Source organism: Physella acuta, unplaced genomic scaffold (genome assembly GCF_028476545.2).
Source record: "Physella acuta isolate Inbredline_101_S28 unplaced genomic scaffold, ASM2847654v3 ptg000829l, whole genome shotgun sequence".
In the NCBI taxonomy this organism is placed as follows: domain Eukaryota; kingdom Metazoa; phylum Mollusca; class Gastropoda; family Physidae; genus Physella; species Physella acuta.
The window spans coordinates 271504-291447 of NW_026732347.1; the positions used below are offsets into that span (position 1 = coordinate 271504).

Sequence of the window (19944 nt, forward strand, 5' to 3'; positions counted from 1 at the left end):
TTTCTGGTGCCCAACACAAAGTGTTATGTTAAAACTAAAACTATTTTTCTCTGTGTTTAGTTCTACACGGTATTATATTTTTATGGAACGCCGGTCTGGAGATTCTACTTGGAGTTAAAAGATACAAAAATTAAAAACTATTTTTTCTTCTTCACGGTCTACTAATTTCGTGGAAAATCATTCTGAAGTCTGTTCACGCTGTCTCAAAAATACAAGACTTTAAACCTAAAACTATTTTTTCTGGTTTCCACACAGTCGAATCTTTTCATGGAAAGTCGTTCTGAAGTTGGTGCTCATGGAGAGGAAGATGAAGAGGTGAACGGAGGAGTTGAGAAAGTCCACGGCCATGACGATGTTGGCGCAGACCGTGAAGAGGTTGTTGTACCTCTTGAGGTAGTAGAACTCGGGCTCGATGAACTTCCCGGCATGCAGCGCGAACCTCGGCAGCAGGGCGACGATGTAGACAATGATCACCACCAGCAACATCTTCACCACTTGCTTGTCCCGTGATGTCATATCCGCTCGTTTCGAATCGGTCGAGGTCTTATGGGCGGATTTCAACCTGAACTTGGACATCTTGTGGAGCTGGACGACGATGATGATGGTGCAGACGAGGATGACGACGAAGGCGAATATCGGGTTCATGATGCCGATGTACGTGAAGTACTCGATGATTTTCGGCCCGTGGGTCTTGTAGACGTCGTTGTACCGATGCAGGGCGACGGTTTGGTTGAAGACGGGGTCGAAGACCCAGACGATGTCGAAGACGAAGAAGATGCAGCCGAACGAGACGATGACCATGACGGAGATGAGCACCATCATGAACAGGGTCAGCCTCGGCGTGAAGATAGCCTTGACCTTGAAGGGCACGCACACGCACAGGCAGCGCTCAAAGGCGACGTAGGCGGCCAGGATGTAGGAGACGTAGTTGCAGAAAACCTGAAGGTAGACCATGTTCGGGGCCGTCAAGCTCTTCCACGTCTTCTTCAGGGCCGGCGAGTACCAACCCAGCGGGCCGTAGATCCGGATGAACAGGCCGAACACGCACTTGAGCAGGTCCCAGATGGCCATGGTTGTCAAGGAGATGTTGACGCTGTCGTGGAAACCCTGCGCCGAGAAGACGATGAGGTTGAGGATGTTTGTGACGATGCCGCTGACGGCGAAGACGGAGATGAGGCCGACGTCCAGAAGGTTCTCGGCCGTGTCCAGCTCGGCGTCGGAAATAAAAAGTTGGTTCGTTTTCACCGACGTCGTCGGCGTCGTTGCCTGCGGGGTCAAGGTCGTGTTACCTGAGTTCATAGTTGTTTTTCTTGTTCAGGTATAGCAATATGGGCTGAGTAAATCGTCGCTAGACAAGAAGTAATGTGTGTGACTAGTTAAGGGTTTAGTGTACTCGCCATTACAACACTCCAATATATCTTTTACACTTCTCATACAGAAATAGTTTATTTACTTTTTAAAATTTAGATAATCTTATGGAGATTATTCGCCAAAATCTACACGCATTAAGCAGATTTACGTTTTTAAATGTTTACACTTATAATGAAAACAGTGAAATTGCTTCACCTAATTCCAATTAATAACGGGTTAAAGTTTTAAATAATCGTACTAGTGAAAGTCTCTATGTAACTTCAATAGACATAGACGATTGCATTAGGTTAAATCACAACAACAGAGTTGTTAATTTAACTCAGTAACAAGGAGATATAATTCAAATTACGTTTGATGGAAATATACCCGAGGTTCAAAACTTTTGTTTAACAGTATAAAAACGCAAGAGTCTAGACCTTCGATCTGTCTGCTGAACACTCAACAATCGTACAATAGCTAGCTAGACTAGAACGTTGGTTTATCTTATCAATACTTGACAATACTACAATGACTAGTAAGTCTAGAACTTTGATAAGTCTGATGAATACTCGACAGTACTACAATGATAGTAAGTCTAGAAGTTTGATAAGTCTGATGAATATTCGACAATACTACAATGACTAGTAAGTCTAGAACTTTGATACGTCTGATGAATATTCGACAATACTAAAATAACTAGCTAGCCTAGAATTCTAATCTATGCGATGGAACTATCGTCAAAGACTGCGTTTATCTGTTAAAGTTCTGAGACCTCTGCCAGACAGGAAGGCGTAGAGACAGAAGTAAATCCTTATGGTCAGGTACAGTACGGTCGGGTCATGGCCACAGGTCACCACAGGCGTCCTCACGAGTATGACCAGCTCCACACCACACTGGTATAACATTGGAGGTAGGTGGTGAGAAGTGTAGGGGCCGGGCGTCGGAACCTTTTCTGTCTAGAACATTCTCTTCTGTTTTAACGAGAGCGGGCTGACGTCACGAGTTGGCGAGTTTAACCTGTAATCAAACTTCGATTTGCCTTTATCAAAATATCAGGGCAAGAATATTACAAAAATCTTTCTGATAACGTGACAACCCGTTTTTTAAGGGTGACATTTTTAAATTGTGTGTCATTTGTCTCAATTTTGTGTTTTTTAAACTTGAACAAATTGAAACATGTATTTAATATAAGAACATTGATTTATCCGACAATTCGCAAAGATGAATCCAGTCGTTTATTACAAGTCACATAAAGGGGAATAACCGCGGACAGGATAGATAATCGCTGACAATTGATGCAGGCTTAGAATTTGAGAACAATTACCTCCCTTGCTGGTTTCACGAAAAACGATGGGCGGGATGGCATCGATTAAGAAGATGACACGTTGACGGTTTGAGGATTGAGGTGGAGACGCCTGACAATTCTGGAACCTCTGGAAACAGGCTATTACACGAAAAGAACGGTGCTAGAACTGTAGTTTCGGCGCCCAAGGTGTTTTTTCGTCAAGCTGTTCTTCAATTTACCGCGAAATTTAATCGCAGTTTGTCTAATGTTGGCTTTTTGAAAATATTCGCGCTTTATAATATAGAATTAGCCTCTGAACTTTGATGTAGAATATGACCTCAAGCTCTAAAATAATCTGAAAATCAATATTGTTTTTATCGTAGCAGCGACGTAAAGAATTATATGAGGATATTCGTGTTTTAGATCTACTACTGCTGTTTTAAAATGTCTTAATGTATAGCAACAGGAGACGAATCAGTAACCATCTTGATTTAGTGGTCTCAGGGTACACTCAATCTGCTAGACAGCGGTCGCTAGCATTTTGCAGTGTGATGATAGATAGATAAAAGTCGCCAACAGATTCGCACAGTGTGTTGACAGCTACAAAATAGTCGCCAACAGATTTCTACAATGTGATGACTGCTAGATAAAAGTCGCCGATAGATTCGCACAATGTGTTGACAGCTACAAAATAGTCGCCAACAGATTTCTACAATGTGATGACAGCTAGATAAAGTCGCTAATAGATTCGCACAGTGTGGCGACAGCTACAGAATAGTCGCCAACAGATTCAGACAGCGTGATGACTGCTACAGAATATTTGCCAATTACTGTATACAGCGAGACAGCAGCTAGCTAATAGTAGTCGTCAACAGTTGTACACTGTGTTGAAGCAATTAGATAAATGATCGCCAGTAAATTTAAATAGTGTTGCGACTGTTACAAAATAGTCGCCAATAACTTCATACAATGATTTGGTTGCTGAATAAAGCAACAAGGATAGTCGTCTATCGTTTGTTGTGAAATAACATCAAATAGTTGAGAACAAATCGACTTTAGTGTCAGCTTGAAATAATATTTTACAGCCTAACTCACAGAACTAGTACAGGACTTGTAGCTGTCCTTGCTATATTAGGTCAGGACTTGTAGCTGTACTAAGTCAGTTGTAACTGGACTAGGTCCTGACTTGTATCTGTACTAGGTCCTGACTTGTAGCTGTACTAGATCAGGACTTGTAGCTGTACTAGGTCAGGACTTGTAGCTGTACTAGGTCAGGACCTGTAGCTGTACTATGTCAGGACTTGTAGCTGTAGTAGGTCAGGACCTGTAGCTGTACTAGGTCAGGACTTGTAGCTGTAGTAGGTCAGGACCTGTAGCTGTACTAGGTCAGGACTTGTAGCTGTACTAGGTAAGGACTTGTAGCTGTACTAGGTCAGGACTTGTAGCTGTACTAGGTCAGGACTTGTAGCTGTACTAGGTCAGGACTTGTAGCTGTACTAGGTCAGGACCTGTAGCTGTACTATGTCAGGACTTGTAGCTGTACTAGGTCCTGACTTGTATCTGTACTAGGTCAGGACTTGTAGCTGTACTAGGTCAGGACTTGTAGCTGTACTAGGTCAGGACTTGTAGCTGTACTAGATCAGGACCTGTAGCTGTACTAGGTCAGGACTTGTAGCTGTACTAGGTCAGGACTTGTAGCTGTACTAGGTCAGGACCTGTAGCTGTACTAGGTCAAGACTTGTAGTTGTACTAGGTCAGGACTTGTAGCTGTACTAGGTCAGGACTTGTAGCTGTACTAGGTCAGGATTTGTAGCTGTACTAGGTCAGGACCTGTAGCTGTACTAGGTCAGGACTTGTAGCTGTACTAGGTCAGGACTTGTAGCTGTACTAGGTCAAGACTGGTAGCTGTACTAGGTCAAGATTTGTAGCTGTACTAGGTCAACCTTGTAGCTGTACTAGGTCAGGACTTGTAGCTGTACTAGGTCAGGACTTGTAGCTGTACTAGGTCAGGACCTGTAGCTGTAGTAGGTCAGGACCTGTAGCTGTCCTAGGTCAGGACCTGTAGCTGTACTAGATCAGGACTTGTAGCTGTCCTAGGTCAGGACCTGTAGCTGTCCTAGGTCAGGACCTGTAGCTGTACTAGATCAGGACTTGTAGCTGTACTAGGTCAGGACTTGTAGCTGTACTAGGTCAGGACCTGTAGCTGTACTAGGTCAGGACCTGTAGCTGTACTAGGTCAGGACCTGTAGCTGTACTAGGTCAGGACTTGTAGCTGTCCTAGGTCAGGACCTGTAGCTGTACTAGGTCAGGACTTGTAGCTGTACTAGGTCAGGACTTGTAGCTGTACTAGGTCAGGACTTGTAGCTGTACTAGGTCAGGACCTGTAGCTGTACTAGGTCAGGACCTGTAGCTGTACTAGGTCAGGACTTGTAGCTGTACTAGGTCAGGACTTGTAGCTGTACTAGGTCAGGACTTGTAGCTGTACTAGGTCAAGACTTGTAGCTGTACTAGGTCAAGACTTGTAGCTGTACTAGGTCAACCTTGTAGCTGTACTAGGTCAGGACTTGTAGCTGTACTAGGTCAGGACCTGTAGCTGAAGTAGGTCAGGACCTGTAGCTGTCCTAGGTCAGGACCTGTAGCTGTACTAGATCAGGACTTGTAGCTGTCCTAGGTCAGGACCTGTAGCTGTACTAGATCAGGACTTGTAGCTGTACTAGGTCAGGACTTGTAGCTGTACTAGGTCAGGACCTGTAGCTGTACTAGGTCAGGACCTGTAGCTTTACTAGGTCAGGACCTGTAGCTGTACTAGGTCAGGACTTGTAGCTGTCCTAGGTCAGGACCTGTAGCTGTACTAGGTCAGGACTTGTAGCTGTACTAGGTCAGGACTTGTAGCTGTACTAGGTCAGGACTTGTAGCTGTACCAGGACAGTATTTGTAGCTGTACTAAGTTATTTTTTCTGTAAAGCCCTAGTACATCTAGAAGAATGCTCTTTGTGATGCTCGGCTGTTTTCTGTACCTAGTTATAAACATCTGTACATGCATCTGCTTAATGACATAATTACATATTATTATATACCTATTAACTTTTAACTAAAATGTGATCCATAACGTCTACTAAACGTTTGACATATCTGAACTAAACTATTAACAACTTGTAAAATTTAGGCTCTGGTATATGTGAACAAAAATATGCGGCGTATGTAAAATAAAATATCTCGCATATATGAACTGAACTAAAACTCTTGAGTTATGAGAACTAAAATATCTTGCAATTGGGAACTAAAATTTCTGGCGTGTGTAAAATAAAATATCTGAAATCTGTGATCTAAAATATCAGGCAGAGTGAATTAAAATCTTTCGCAGATATTAACAAAAATCTTTTGCTAGGATTTCTAAATAACGTGAAATAAAAACGGGCAAATCTTAACTTAAATCTTAACGTAAACTAAAACCTCTGGCATAATTCAATTAAAGTATCTTTCTAGATTATTCTAGAACTTCTAGCAAGCTTGACTAAATTGCATTTCTGAAGTATATCCTCTGGTACACCTGAACTAAATGCTAAGGCAGGTTAGGATTAAAAATCTCTGTCATTCATTAACTAAAATCTCTGTCAAATGTTAACTAACATATCTGGCAGTTGAGAATAGCCGTGTCCAACAAAATTAGGTGCTACAGACCTGTAATCTCTACCTCTGGATTACTAAATGTTTTTGGTTGGTGGGTTTGTGGCTAAATCATGTACTCATTTTTGACACTTCTTAAAGCCTCGATTTCGTTAAAACCTTTCGATAAATTCGTCATCAATGACAGACCAAGAATATTTAGTTGTCGTTCGAACTGGATTTTATTAGTCCTTTGAAAATATTGAAGGATTAGCAGTATTCACTGACGTCTTTAAACCAGAGAACCGACCAAGCGTTCTATTGATGGGCAGATTATTTTCGTTAATGATATAGTTTTAGTTTCAGAAAGTCAGCTAAATGAACAGTAACCGTATGTGTTTAATGTCTTCACCTGTTTGTGTTTATCCCGCTTCCCAGAGACAATGTAAATTTATCTCTTGTCTCCTGTTAGATGTTTGGTGAGACAATGTGAATTTATCTCTTGTCTTCTCCTGTTAGATGTTTGGTGAGACAATGTGAATTTATCTCTTGTTTGTCTCCTGTTAGATGTTTGGTGAGACAATGTGAATTTATCTCTTGTTTGTCTCCTGTTAAATGTTTGGTGAGACAATGTGAATTTATCTCTTGTCTTCTCCTGTTAAATGTTTGGTGAGACAATGTGAATTTATCTCTTGTCTTCTCCTGTTAGATGTTTGGTGAGACAATGTGAATTTATCTCTTGTTTGTCTCCTGTTAAATGTTTGGTGAGACAATGTGAATTTATCTCTTGTCTTCTCCTGTTAGATGTTTGGTGAGACAATGTGAATTTATGTCATGTTTGTCTTCTGCTAGATGATTGGTGAGACAATGTGATTTTATCTCCTTTGTCTCCTGTTAGATGTTTGGTGAGACAATGTGAATTTATCTCTTGTTTGTCTACTGTTAGATGTTTGGTGAGACAATGTGAATTTATCTCTTGTCTTCCCTTGTTAGATGTTTGGTGAGACAATGTGAATTTATCTCTTGTCTTCTCCTGTTAGATGTTTGGTGAGATAATGTGAATTTATCTCTTGTTTGTCTACTGTTAGATGTTTGGTGAGACAATGTGAATTTATCTCTTGTTTGTCTTCTGTTAGATGTTTGGTGAGACAATGTGAATTTATCTATTGTTTGTCATCTGTTAGATGTTTGGTGAGATAATGTGAATTTATCTCTTGTTTGTCTCCTGTTAGATGTTTGGTGAGACAATGTGAATTTATCTCTTGTCTTCTCCTGTTAGATGTTTGGTGAGACAATGTGAATTTATCTCTTGTTTGTCTTCTGTTAGATGTTTGGTGAGAAAATGTGAATTTATCTCTTGTTTCCTGTTAGATGTTTGGTGAGATAATGTGAATTTATCTCTTGTTTGTCTCCTGTTAGATGTTTGGTGAGACAATGTGAATTTATCTCCTGTTAGATATTTGGTGAGATAATGTGAATTTATCTCTTGTTTGTCTTCTCCTGTTAGATGTTTGGTGAGACAATGTGAATTTATCTCTTGTTTGTCTTCTCCTGATAGATGTTTGGTGAGACAATGTGAATTTATCTCTTGTCTACTCCTGTTAGATGTTTGGTGAGACAATGTGAATTTATCTCTTGTCTTCTCCTGTTAGATGTTTGGTGAGACAATGTGAATTTATCTCTTGTTTGTCTCCTGTTAGATGTTTGGTGATACAATGTGAATTTATCTCTTGTTTGTCTTCTGTTAGATGTTTGGTGAGAAAATGTGAATTTATCTCTTGTTTCCTGTTAGATGTTTGGTGAGATAATGTGAATTTATCTCTTGTTTGTCTCCTGTTAGATGTTTGGTGAGACAATGTGAATTTATCTCTTGTTTGTCTTCTCCTGTTAGATGTTTGGTGAGACAATGTGAATTTATCTCCTGTTAGATATTTGGTGAGATAATGTGAATTTATCTCTTGTTTGTCTTCTCCTGTTAGATGTTTGGTGAGACAATGTGAATTTATCTCTTGTTTGTCTTCTCCTGATAGATGTTTGGTGAGACAATGTGAATTTATCTCCTGTTAGATATTTGGTGAGATAATGTGAATTTATCTCTTGTTTGTATTCTCCTGTTAGATGTTTGGTGAGACAATGTGAACTTATCTCTTGTTTGTCTTCTCCTGTTAGATGTTTGGTGAGACAATGTGAACTTATCTCTTGTTTGTCTTCTCCTGTTATATGTTTGGTGAGACAATGTGAATTTATCTCGTGTTTGACTTCTCCTGTTAGATGTTTGGTGAGACAATGTGAATTTATCTCTTGTTTGTCTACTGTTAGATATTTGGTGAGATAATGTGAATTTATCTCTTGTTTGTCTCTTGTTAGATGTTTGGTGAGACAATGTGAATTTATCTCTTGTGTGTCTCTTGTTAGATGATTGGTGAGACAATGTGAATATATCTCTTGTTTGTCTCCTATTAGATGTTTGGTGAGACAATGTGAATTTATCTATGGTTTGTCTTCTGTTAGATGTTTGGTGAGACAATGTGAATTTATCTCTTGTTTGTATCCTGTTAGAAGTTTGGTGAGACAATGTGAATTTATCTCTTGTCTTCTCCTGTTAGATGTTTGGTGAGACAATGTGAATTTATCTCTTGTTTGTCTCCTGTTAGATGTTTGGTGAGACAATGTGAATTTATCTCTTGTTTGTCTTCTGTTAGATGTTTGGTGAGACAATGTGAATTTATCTCTTGTTTGTCTTCTCTTCTGTTAGATGTTTGGTGAGACAATGTGAATTTATCTCTTGTTTGTCTCCTGTTAGATGTTTGGTGAGACAATGTGAATTTATCTCTTGTCTTCTCCTGTTAGATGTTTGGTGAGACAATGTGAATTTATCTCTTGTTTGTCTTCTTTTAGATGTTTGGTGAGACAATGTGAATTTATCTCTTGTTTGTCTTCTGTTACATGTTTGGTGAGACAATGTGAATTTATCTCTTGTCTTCTCCTGATAGATGTTTGGCAAGACAATGTGAATTTATCTTTTGTTTGTCTTCTGTTAGATGTTTGGTGAGACAATGTGAATTTATCTCTTGTTTCTCTCCTGTTAGATGTTTGGTGAGACAATGTGAATTTATCTCTTGTCTTCTCCTGTTAGATGTTTGGTGAGACAATTTGAATTTATCTCTTGCTTGTCTCCTGTTAGATGTTTGGTGAGACAATGTGAATTTATCTCTTGCTTGTCTTCTCCTGTTAGATGTTGGTGAGACAATGTGAATTTATCTCTTGTTTGTTTTCTCCTGTTAGATGTTTGGTGAGACAATGTGAATTTATCTCTTGTTTGTCTTCTGTTAGATGTTTGGTGAGATAATGTGAATTTATCTCTTGTTTGTCTCCTGTTAGATGTTTGGTGAGACAATGTGAATTTATCTCTTGTTTGTCTTCTGTTCGATGTTTGGTGAGACAATGTGAATTTATCTCTTGTTTGTCTCCTGTTAGATGTTTGGTGAGACAATGTGAATTTATCTCTTGTCTTCTCCTGTTAGATGTTTGGCAAGACAATGTGAATTTATCTCTTGTTTGTCTCCTGTTAGATGTTTGGTGAGACAATGTGAATTTATCTCTTGTCTTCTCCTGTTAGATGTTTGGTGAGACAATGTGAATTTATCTCTTGTCTTCTCCTGTTAGATGTTTGGTTAGACAATTTGAATTTATCTCTTGTTTGTCTCCTGTTAGATGTTTGGTGAGACAATGTGAATTTATCTCTTGTCTTCTCCTGTTAGATGTTTGGTGAGACAATGTGAATTTATCTCTTGTTTGTCTTCTGTTAGATGTTTGGTGAGACAATGTGAATTTATCTCTTGTTTGTCTTCTCCTGTTAGATGTTTGGCGAGACAATGTGAATTAATGTCTTGCTTGTCTCCTGTTACATGTTTGGTGAGACGATGTGAATTTATCTCGCGTTTGTCTTCTGTTAAATGTTAGGTGAGACAATGTGAATTTATCTTCTCATGTATGTCTCCTGTTAGATGTTTGGTGAGACAATGTGAATTTATCTCTTGTCTTCTCCTGTTAGATGTTGGTGAGACAATGTGAATTTATCTCTTGTCTTCTCCTGTTAAATGTTTGGTGAGACAATGTGAATTTATCTCTTGTTTGTCTACTGTTAGATGTTTGGTGAGATAATGTGAATTTATCTCTTGTTTGTCTCCTGTTAGATGTTTGGTGAGACAATGTGAATTTATCTCTTGTTTGTCTTCTGTTAGATGTTTGGTGAGACAATGTGAATTTATCTCTTGTCTTCTCCTGTTAAATGTTTGGTGAGACAATGTGAATTTATCTCTTGTCTTCTCCTGTTAGATGTTTGGTGAGACAATGTGAATTTATCTCTTGTCTTCTCCTGTTAAATGTTTGGTGAGACAATGTGAATTTATCTTCTCATGTATGTCTTCTGTTAAATGTTTGGTAAGACAATGTGAATTTATGTCACGTTTGTCTTCTGCTAGATGATTGGTGAGACAATGTGATTTTATCTCCTTTGTCTCCTGTTAGATGTTTGGTGAGACAATGTGAATTTATCTCTTGTTTGTCTACTGTTAGATGTTTGGTGAGACAATGTGAATTTATCTCTTGTCTTTTCCTGTTAGATGTTTGGTGAGACAATGTGAATTTATCTCTTGTCTTTCCGTGTTAGATGTTTGGTGAGATAATGTGAATTTATCTCTTGTTTGTCTACTGTTAGATGTTTGGTGAGACAATGTGAATTTATCTCTTGTCTTTTCCTGTTAGATGTTTGGTGAGACAATGTGAATTTATCTCTTGTTTGTCTCCTGTTAGATGTTTGGTGAGACAATGTGAATTTATCTCTTGTCTTTTCCTGTTAGATGTTTGGTGAGACAATGTGAATTTATCTCTTGTTTGTCTCCTGTTAGATGTTTGGTGAGACAATGTGAATTTATCTCTTGTTTGTCTTCTGTTAGATGTTTGGTGAGAAAATGTGAATTTATCTCTTGTTTGTCTCCTGTTAGATGTTTGGTGAGACAATGTGAATTTATCTCTTGTCTTTTCCTGTTAGATGTTTGGTGAGACAATGTGAATTTATCTCTTGTTTGTCTCCTGTTAGATGTTTGGTGAGACAATGTGAATTTATCTCTTGTTTGTCTCCTGTTAGATGTTTGGTGAGAAAATGTGAATGTATCTCTTGTTTGTCTCCTGTTAGATGTTTGGTGAGACAATGTGAATTTATCTCTTGTTTGTCTTCTGTTAGATGTTTGGTGAGACAATGTGAATTTATCTCTTGTCTTCCCGTGTTAGATGTTTGGTGAGATAATGTGAATTTATCTCTTGTTTGTCTACTGTTAGATGTTTGGTGAGACAATGTGAATTTATCTCTTGTTTGTCTTCTGTTAGATGTTTGGAGAGACAATTTGAATTTATCTCTTGTTTGTCTCCTGTTAGATGTTTGGTGAGACAATGTGAATTTATCTCTTGTTTGTCATCTGTTAGATGTTTGGTGAGACAATGTGAATTTATCTCTTGTCTTCTCCTGTTAGATGTTTCGTGAGACAATGTGAATTTATCTCTTGTTTGTCTCCTGTTAGATGTTTGGTGAGACAATGTGAATTTATCTCTTGTTTGTCTTCTGTTAGATGTTTGGTGAGACAATGTGAATTTATCTCTTGTCTTCTCCTGTTAGATGTTTGGTTAGACAATGTGAATTTATCTCTTGTTTGTCTTCTGTTAGATGTTTGGTGAGACAATGTGAATTTATCTCTTGTCTTCTCCTGTTAGATGTTTGGTGAGACAATGTGAATTTATCTCTTGTTTGTCTTCTGTTAGATGTTTGGTGAGAAAATGTGAATTTATCTCTTGTTTCCTGTTAGATGTTTGGTGAGACAATGTGAATTTATCTCTTGTCTTCTCCTGTTAGATGTTGGTGAGACAACGTGAATTTATCTCTTGTTTGTCTCCTGTTAGATGTTTGGTGAGACAATGTGAATTTATCTCTTGTTTGTCTTCTCCTGTTAGATGTTTGGTGAGACAATGTGAATTTATCTCCTGTTAGATATTTGGTGAGATAATGTGAATTTATCTCTTGTTTGTCTTCTCCTGTTAGATGTTTGGTGAGACAATGTGAATTTATCTCTTGTTTGTCTTCTCCTGATAGATGTTTGGTGAGACAATGTGAATTTATCTCCTGTTAGATATTTGGTGAGATAATGTGAATTTATCTCTTGTTTGTCTTCTCCTGTTAGATGTTTGGTGAGACAATGTGAACTTATCTCTTGTTTGTCTTCTCCTGTTAGATGTTTGGTGAGACAATGTGAACTTATCTCTTGTTTGTCTTCTCCTGTTATATGTTTGGTGAGACAATGTGAATTTATCTCGTGTTTGACTTCTCCTGTTAGATGTTTGGTGAGACAATGTGAATTTATCTCTTGTTTGTCTTCTGTTAGATGTTTGGTGAGACAATGTGAATTTATCTCTTGTTTGTCTTCTCCTGTTAGATGTTTGGTTAGACAATGTGAATTTATCTCTTGTTTGTCTCCTGTTAGATGTTTGGTGAGACAATGTGAATTTATCTCTTGTCTTCTCCTGTTAGATGCTTGGTGAGACAATGTGAATTTATCTCTTGTCTTGTCCTGTTAGATGTTTGGCAAGACAATGTGAATTTATCTCTTGTTTGTCTCCTGTTAGATGTTTGGTGAGACAATGTGAATTTATCTCTTGTCTTCTCCTGTTAGATGCTTGGTGAGACAATGTGAATTTATCTCTTGTCTTGTCCTGTTAGATGTTTGGCAAGACAATGTGAATTTATCTCTTGTTTGTCTTCTGTTAGATGTTTGGTGAGATAATGTGAATTTATCTCTTGTTTGTCTCCTGTTAGATGTTTGGTGAGACAATGTGAATTTATCTCTTGTCTTCTCCTGTTAGATGCTTGGTGAGACAATGTGAATTTATCTCTTGTCTTGTCCTGTTAGATGTTTGGCAAGACAATGTGAATTTATCTCTTGTTTGTCTTCTGTTAGATGTTTGGTGAGATAATGTGAATTTATCTCTTGTTTGTCTCCTGTTAGATGTTTGGTGAGACAATGTGAATTTATCTCTTGTCTTCTCCTGTTAGATGTTTGGTGAGACAATGTGAATTTATCTCTTGTTTGTCTCCTGTTAGATGTTTGGTGAGACAATGTGAATTTATCTCTTGTCTTCTCCTGTTAGATGTTTGGTTAGACAATGTGAATTTATCTCTTGTTTGTCTCCTGTTAGATGTTTGGTGAGACAATGTGAATTTATCTCTTGTCTTCTCCTGTTAGATGTTTGGTGAGACAATGTGAATTTATCTCTTGTTTGTCTTCTGTTAGATGTTTGGTGAGACAATGTGAATTTATCTCTTGTTTGTCTTCTCCTGTTAGATGTTTGGCGAGACAATGTGAATTAATGTCTTGCTTGTCTCCTGTTACATGTTTGGTGAGACGATGTGAATTTATCTCGCGTTTGTCTTCTGTTAAATGTTAGGTGAGACAATGTGAATTTATCTTCTCATGTATGTCTCCTGTTAGATGTTAGGTGAGACAATGTGAATTTATCTCTTGTTTGTCTCCTGTTAGATGTTGGTGAGATAATGTGAATTTATCTCTTGTCTTCTCCTGTTAGATGTTGGTGAGACAATGTGAATTTATCTCTTGTTTGTCTCCTGTTAGATGTTTGGTGAGATAATGTGAATTTATCTCTTGTCTTCTCCTGTTAGATGTTTGGTGAGACAATGTGAATTTATCTCTTGTTTGTCTCCTGTTAGATGTTTGGTGAGACAATGTGAATTTATCTCTTGTCTTCTCCTGTTAAATGTTTGGTGAGACAATGTGAATTTATCTTCTCATGTATGTCTTCTGTTAAATGTTTGGTGAGACAATGTGAATTTATCTCTTGTTAGATGTTTGGTGAGACAATGTGAATTTATCTCTTGTTTGTCTTCTGTTAGAAGTTTGGCGAGACAATATGAATTTATCATTTGCTTGTCTTCTGTTAAATGTTTGTTGAGACAATTTGAATTTATCTCATGTTTATTTCCTGCTAGATGTTTGGTGAGGACCTGGCGTGACAGATTCTGATGTCCTGTGTTTTAACTCTTGAGGTTTTTATTCCTGTGATTGAGGTTTCTTCATATCACTAGTTAGATTTTAGTTAAAGTATCTTGTTGTTTGTCAATTTGAGGCAGACCTCTGCAAAATCAAGATCTTCCCATTTTACTGAGGTTTCTCGTGATTTCTGTTTAGTTGTTTGAGGTCCACAACATGATCCAAACAATTAACACTCATCCCGGCCTTACTCACTGTGAAAAGGATTTGGTTGTTTTCTATTTGAGAATTATCTTACAGGTACAGTCCTTTTATAGATTCTATATGATGGATACCACTTCTTGGGTATACTATAATTACTCAGTTTCTAGTTAACATATCTATTCAACCTTTCAAACGACACCCTTTATAAAGTCTACAGAGATCACGAAAAGGGGGGGGGGGGGATTGCCATTCATGGGAATTTTTAATAGTCATGCTTAGCGTGGCAATGTGATCGCTGCCTTGTCGAAAACAATCTGTTCTTGTCCAAGTATTTTGTCACAGCCCCTCTGTGATGATTCTTGTAAGTACCTTACTTGAAACAAACAGAAGTATTAGCTCTCTCCAGTTGTAATATTGTGGCATTTCTCCTTTTTTTTTTTTTGGCAGTTTTACAAGGTAGCCCAGTTTTCAGTAGGATGTGACTCTCCTCTTCCCAGATCTGCTTTAGTAGACGTTTGAGGATATCTGCAGCTATGGCTGGTAGTTTATCTGTACATTAGGCTGGCAATATAATCATCTGCATATACGGCGTGGTCTTCTTTGAGTGCCGTCTGGGCCAGCTGCTTAATATTTCCAGCACTGTCTATTGCTCCCAATATTTCTAACTGGTATACGTGAACTAAACTTGTAAAAGTTAGGCTCTTGTCGCTTGATGTTTCTCGTACTTTCTATTGCTCCATTTCTAACTGTGGCTGGACGTGTGCTCACATTTTCTAAGTTATTAACAGGTATCTTTTTTTTTTGTGGGGCGGGGGATCGGTTAAGTATACGTCACTAGTTAAGATCTTTTCTTAGTTATCCTCCACTAGATTGTTTGGAATCTAGGTTCTTGCCTGAGAGGGTTCTAGCTATTTCATAGTCTCTTCTTGTTGCCTTGCCCTACTGTAGTTTCTGTTTTCACCGTCATCTTATGGAAGAAATTGTATCTTTTTGGACTTCTATGGACCATTAGATTTACTGCCCAATATTTTGTTCTGTTGTTGTTTTGTTTTGTCGTCCTCAATTGCTTCATCTTCTGTCTTAACTCTCCCATCTTCCATCTTAGCCCACATCTCTGGCGGGATCCATGGCTTTGTTCATTTTTCTTTCTATTCCAACACATCATTACAATTCATTACATGCTGAATTCAAAACGCTCTTGTATTTCTAGCTATTTTTGCTAAACACTTTTTTTTGCCCACTTTCCTTGGGCAAAGCTTGCAGTGCATTGTAGGAGTCCTCTTTCTCTTCGTCTGTTCCAAGATCTATGGTGCATATCCCTGAATTAAAGTTGTTTTTCTTCCCTTGACATTGAAACGATTTAAGTCATGACGAGATAGGCTTCCATGCAATCAAAGCATTCGTTGCTTCTGGAAACATCATTAGAGCTACACATTGGGTGTGTTCATGATGTTTATCCTCATGGCCTGAGCAGCTCCCGTAATCCACCTGGTTTGGCCACTGCCATTCCACACTATCTCGCTTGACCCCAGAACTTTAGTGTTCACCTTTTCGTATCCCATACCGCCTGTGATTATCATCTGCCACCATACAGGGATTTGATGTACCTGGTCCATTCCCTGGATTTTGTTTTGGGCGTTAGGAGGTTTGACATCCAGCCAGATTCATTGATGCTTTCACTAGTATGCATCATTGGCTCTTCATAAGAGGCACCTTCTCTACCAAGATGACGTTGGTTGGGTGTATTTGCACTTGTTCTTTTTTTTTTTGCGAGGTGGGATTGCTAGCCCCCCGCTCACCCTTTCTCCTTCTGTGTTTGGGATCGACCAAAGACAAACTACTATTTTTAAAATTGTAGTATTTTTGAGCTTATTATTATAAAGGTTTGTTATAGGCATACTTGTTTTATTATTGACCTAACCTGCTTGGAAAAAAGCGCTTTTTTCTAATTCTGGTCAACTGACGATTATCTCATTTTAAGTCACTCTGTTATTGGGTGAAGACTAAAGTTGAATATTGTCTATAGTGGTTTGGGCCACCTTTACATACCTAAGTCTAAAACACAGTTTTAACTCTGGCTTATAACCAACAGATAATCAAAAACGATTATACGTATATTAAAGCAATATTCATGGTCAAAACTGATACAGTTTACAAGCAAAATTTAAATATGTTTAAAAGAAATCTAAATACATTTTTTAAAAAAAAAACATATTTTTTTACCATTAAAGTATGATTACTGAGATTTAAGAATAGATAATTATGAATAAAATCATTTTATAACAAACTAAAATTAGAACCAGTGGCGTCACAAGGCGGGGATGGAGGTGAGAAACGCACGGAGTGACGCAATCCAAGGGGGTGACACCAAAATAAATGGTGCAAGTTTTAATACGAAGTTATGCTTGTATCAGTAACATGGTTGATTAAAGTCATATACGTAAATATTCTTTAGATGATTCCAGGAGCGAGAGACAAATCCAGGGCTAGAGTTATAAATGGATTTAAAGCATTGGTGGGTGTAGGGGGCTGGTTACCCCTACACTCAACGCAAAAATACAAAAAAAGTCTGTTGCCATTGTCTAGGTCTGGCGTTACCCGCAACAGTTTTTGTTTAGTTTTAGTGTAAACACAAATATAACAGCTTGTTGAAAAGTCGGTATTATATTTTATACTGTTTTAATGTTGTTACAAGATTGTTACTAATTCATTCGTTTCACTTTTGATCGATAATGTTACAAAAATTATGCATTTCAGTCATATCTAAGCTATTTAAAAGTTACACCCTGTTACAAATGTGATACCATTGTATTATTTTCCTAGTCTTTAATCAAATGTTAAAATATTTACACAGTTTTAGACTTTTTATATTTTTGATCATCTACACACGAAATAAAGTGATTATCATGTATGTGTCTTGTTTTCTTTGAAAATTGTTGAACTTATATTTTTTTTAAAAAGATGTGGAGGTCTACGTTACTGGTACCGACTTATTAAATATTTGGACAGCATGTCTACAAACAATTCACTCAATACGGAAACAATTTAAAATACATAACAAGACGGGTCCAGATACTACGTTATATGTACAACACCAACAATAGTAGCTTTTGTTTAGCTCGAAGCAAATCACTACAATAATCGGAGGTCTAATCCCATTTTGTAGTCGCAGATTTGTGAAAGTTATTAAAAATTATTAAATATTTTAAATTAGCTAAATTCACACTAAGATAATTTTATCCCTATTCCTCAGTCGTCGCAAAATGCCTCTAATATCCTTTAAATGACATCGCAAACTGACACCCTCCATTCTCAAAATTACTCAAATACCAAATCAAATAAAGTGTTTTTCTGTACTTCAGTCAAATCTAAATACAAAAAAATAATATGGTACGTCACATTTTATTAAACCCCCACCTCCACAGAGAAGTGCTAGCTCACAAAATTCACCAACACTATGTGTAATTCTAAATCCCAATTCCAATTCCAATACTAAACACAAAACTTGCCGTAAAATAAACTTTGCCAGTATGATTCTCTATTCTTTAACTATAACCGTGGCTCTAAACCTAACCCAACCTTATACAAACCATTAAAAAAACAGTTGTTTATCAATAACTTAGTTTCTTGGCCAACTTTGTCTTACCCCCTTGTCTTAGAATAATTTCCTGAAAGGTTGTCCTAAAATTAGTGCTCATGGAGAGGTAGATGAAGAGGTGGACCGAGGCGTTAATGAAATCCACGGCCATGACGGTGTAGGCGCACACGTTGAAGAGGTTGTGGTACCTCTTTAGGTAGTAGAACTCTGGCTCCAGCATCTTGCCGGCGTACAGCATCAGTCGGGGGATGAGGGCCACGATATAGACGATAATCACCACCAACAACATCTTCACCACTTGTTTATCCCGTGACGTCATATCCGCTCGTTTCGAATCTGTTTTCGTCTTGTGCGCAGAATTCAACCGGAATTTCGACATCTTCTGAAGCTGTACGAAGATGATGATTGTGCAGACGAGAATGACGACGAAAGAGAAAATCGGGTTCAGGATGCCTATGAGGTTGAAGTAATCGATTATTTTTACGCCGTGGATTTTATAGACATCGTTGTATCGATACACGACTATGGTTTGGTTGAGGGCGACGTCAAACACCCAGACGATATCGTAGACGAAAAAGATGACGCCGAACGATACTATAACGAGTATCGATATGAGAAGCATCATGAAGAACGTGAGCTTCGGCGTGAAGATAGCCTTGACTTTAAAGGGCACGCACACGCACAGGCACCGCTCAAAGGCGACGTAGGCGGCCAAGACGTAGGTCACGTAGTTGGTGAACACCTGTAGGTAGTTGATCGTAGGCGTGGTCAAGTTTTTCCAGGTTTTCTTGTAGACTGGTGAATACCAGCCTAGCGGGCCGTAGATGCGGATAAACAGTCCAAACACGCACCTGGCCAAGTCCCAGATGGCCATGGTTGTCAAGGAGATGTTGACGCTGTCTTTGAAGCCCTGCGCGGTGAAGACGATGATGTCGAGTGTGTTGGTGACGACGCCGACGGCGGCCAGTACCGAGATTAGGCCGACGTCTAGAAGGTTCTCGACGTAGTCAAGCTGGGTGTTGGTGACGAATATCTCCAGCGGTTTGAAGGGGGTGGCCGCTGTTGTGGTTGTGTTGAGCGACGTGGTTGGCGTCGTGGGTGTGGTGGACGGGGAGGCTGGCGTTGTGGGTGTGTTCATGGTGCCCGTGTATGTGTGTGTGAGGGGGGTGGGTTCTCACTTGTGTGTTTTTCTTTAGTTGTGTGTAGATTTTTTGTGTGTGGGTGTTCAGCTGTGTCGAGTTTTTCACTTTGTGAGGGTCGTCAGTTGATTGAAGGTCCTTTCTTGTGTAGAGCTCCTTGCCAGTGTGTGGGACCTCAGTTGTGTAAAGGTCCTCAACGAAAACGTCTCGCACGTAACTAACAAAGATTGCAACTTCACCGACACATCTTATAGAGCTGTATATAAATAAAACATGGATTTTTAAAATATAATAGACAATGGTTATATTTTTTGTTCAAAGTAATGTATTCGTCATCAGTTATATAGATCTAGACTAATATCTAATTCATTTGGTAAACAGCTAATAGCTTAGTGAAAACGTGCCGATTTTGTTGTTTATCAATCACGAATGTGTAATTGTAATTCTTTACTAGTTACTATGATATTTTTGTAATTCTATCAGTTACTGCAGAATGGTTGATACTATCACAACCCAACCACTGGATACGGCGTCTTTGTTCCAAAAATTAAAAAAAAAAACACGAGTTTTCATAACTTTAAGTTTGCTCAGTGTAAGAATGACTAAAATATGTCCTTCTATTCAATGATAGTTCATGCAAAATAAGACCATTAAATACCTTCTCAAAATGTGCAGCTGTTGTTTTACTTATGGACTACTACAATATGT

At 38.4% G+C, this 19944-nt stretch overlaps 2 protein-coding genes across 2 annotated transcripts; both read right to left on the reverse strand.

Moving 5' to 3' along the window:
- Positions 1-231: 231 nt before the first annotated feature.
- Positions 232-1299, reverse strand: LOC131951784 (neuropeptides capa receptor-like). The gene has a single exon (XM_059314178.1). It carries the CDS (start codon positions 1297-1299, stop codon positions 232-234), a length of 1068 nt encoding a protein of 355 aa, XP_059170161.1.
- Positions 1300-15497: 14198 nt separating this feature from the next.
- On the reverse strand, positions 15498-19235 carry LOC131951786 (uncharacterized). Its single transcript, XM_059314179.1, has 3 exons — positions 18146-19235; positions 15741-15842; positions 15498-15613 (listed from the first exon to the last, which is right to left on the reverse strand). Exons 1-3 carry the CDS (start codon positions 19233-19235, stop codon positions 15498-15500), a joined length of 1308 nt encoding a protein of 435 aa, XP_059170162.1.
- Positions 19236-19944: the final 709 nt, after the last annotated feature.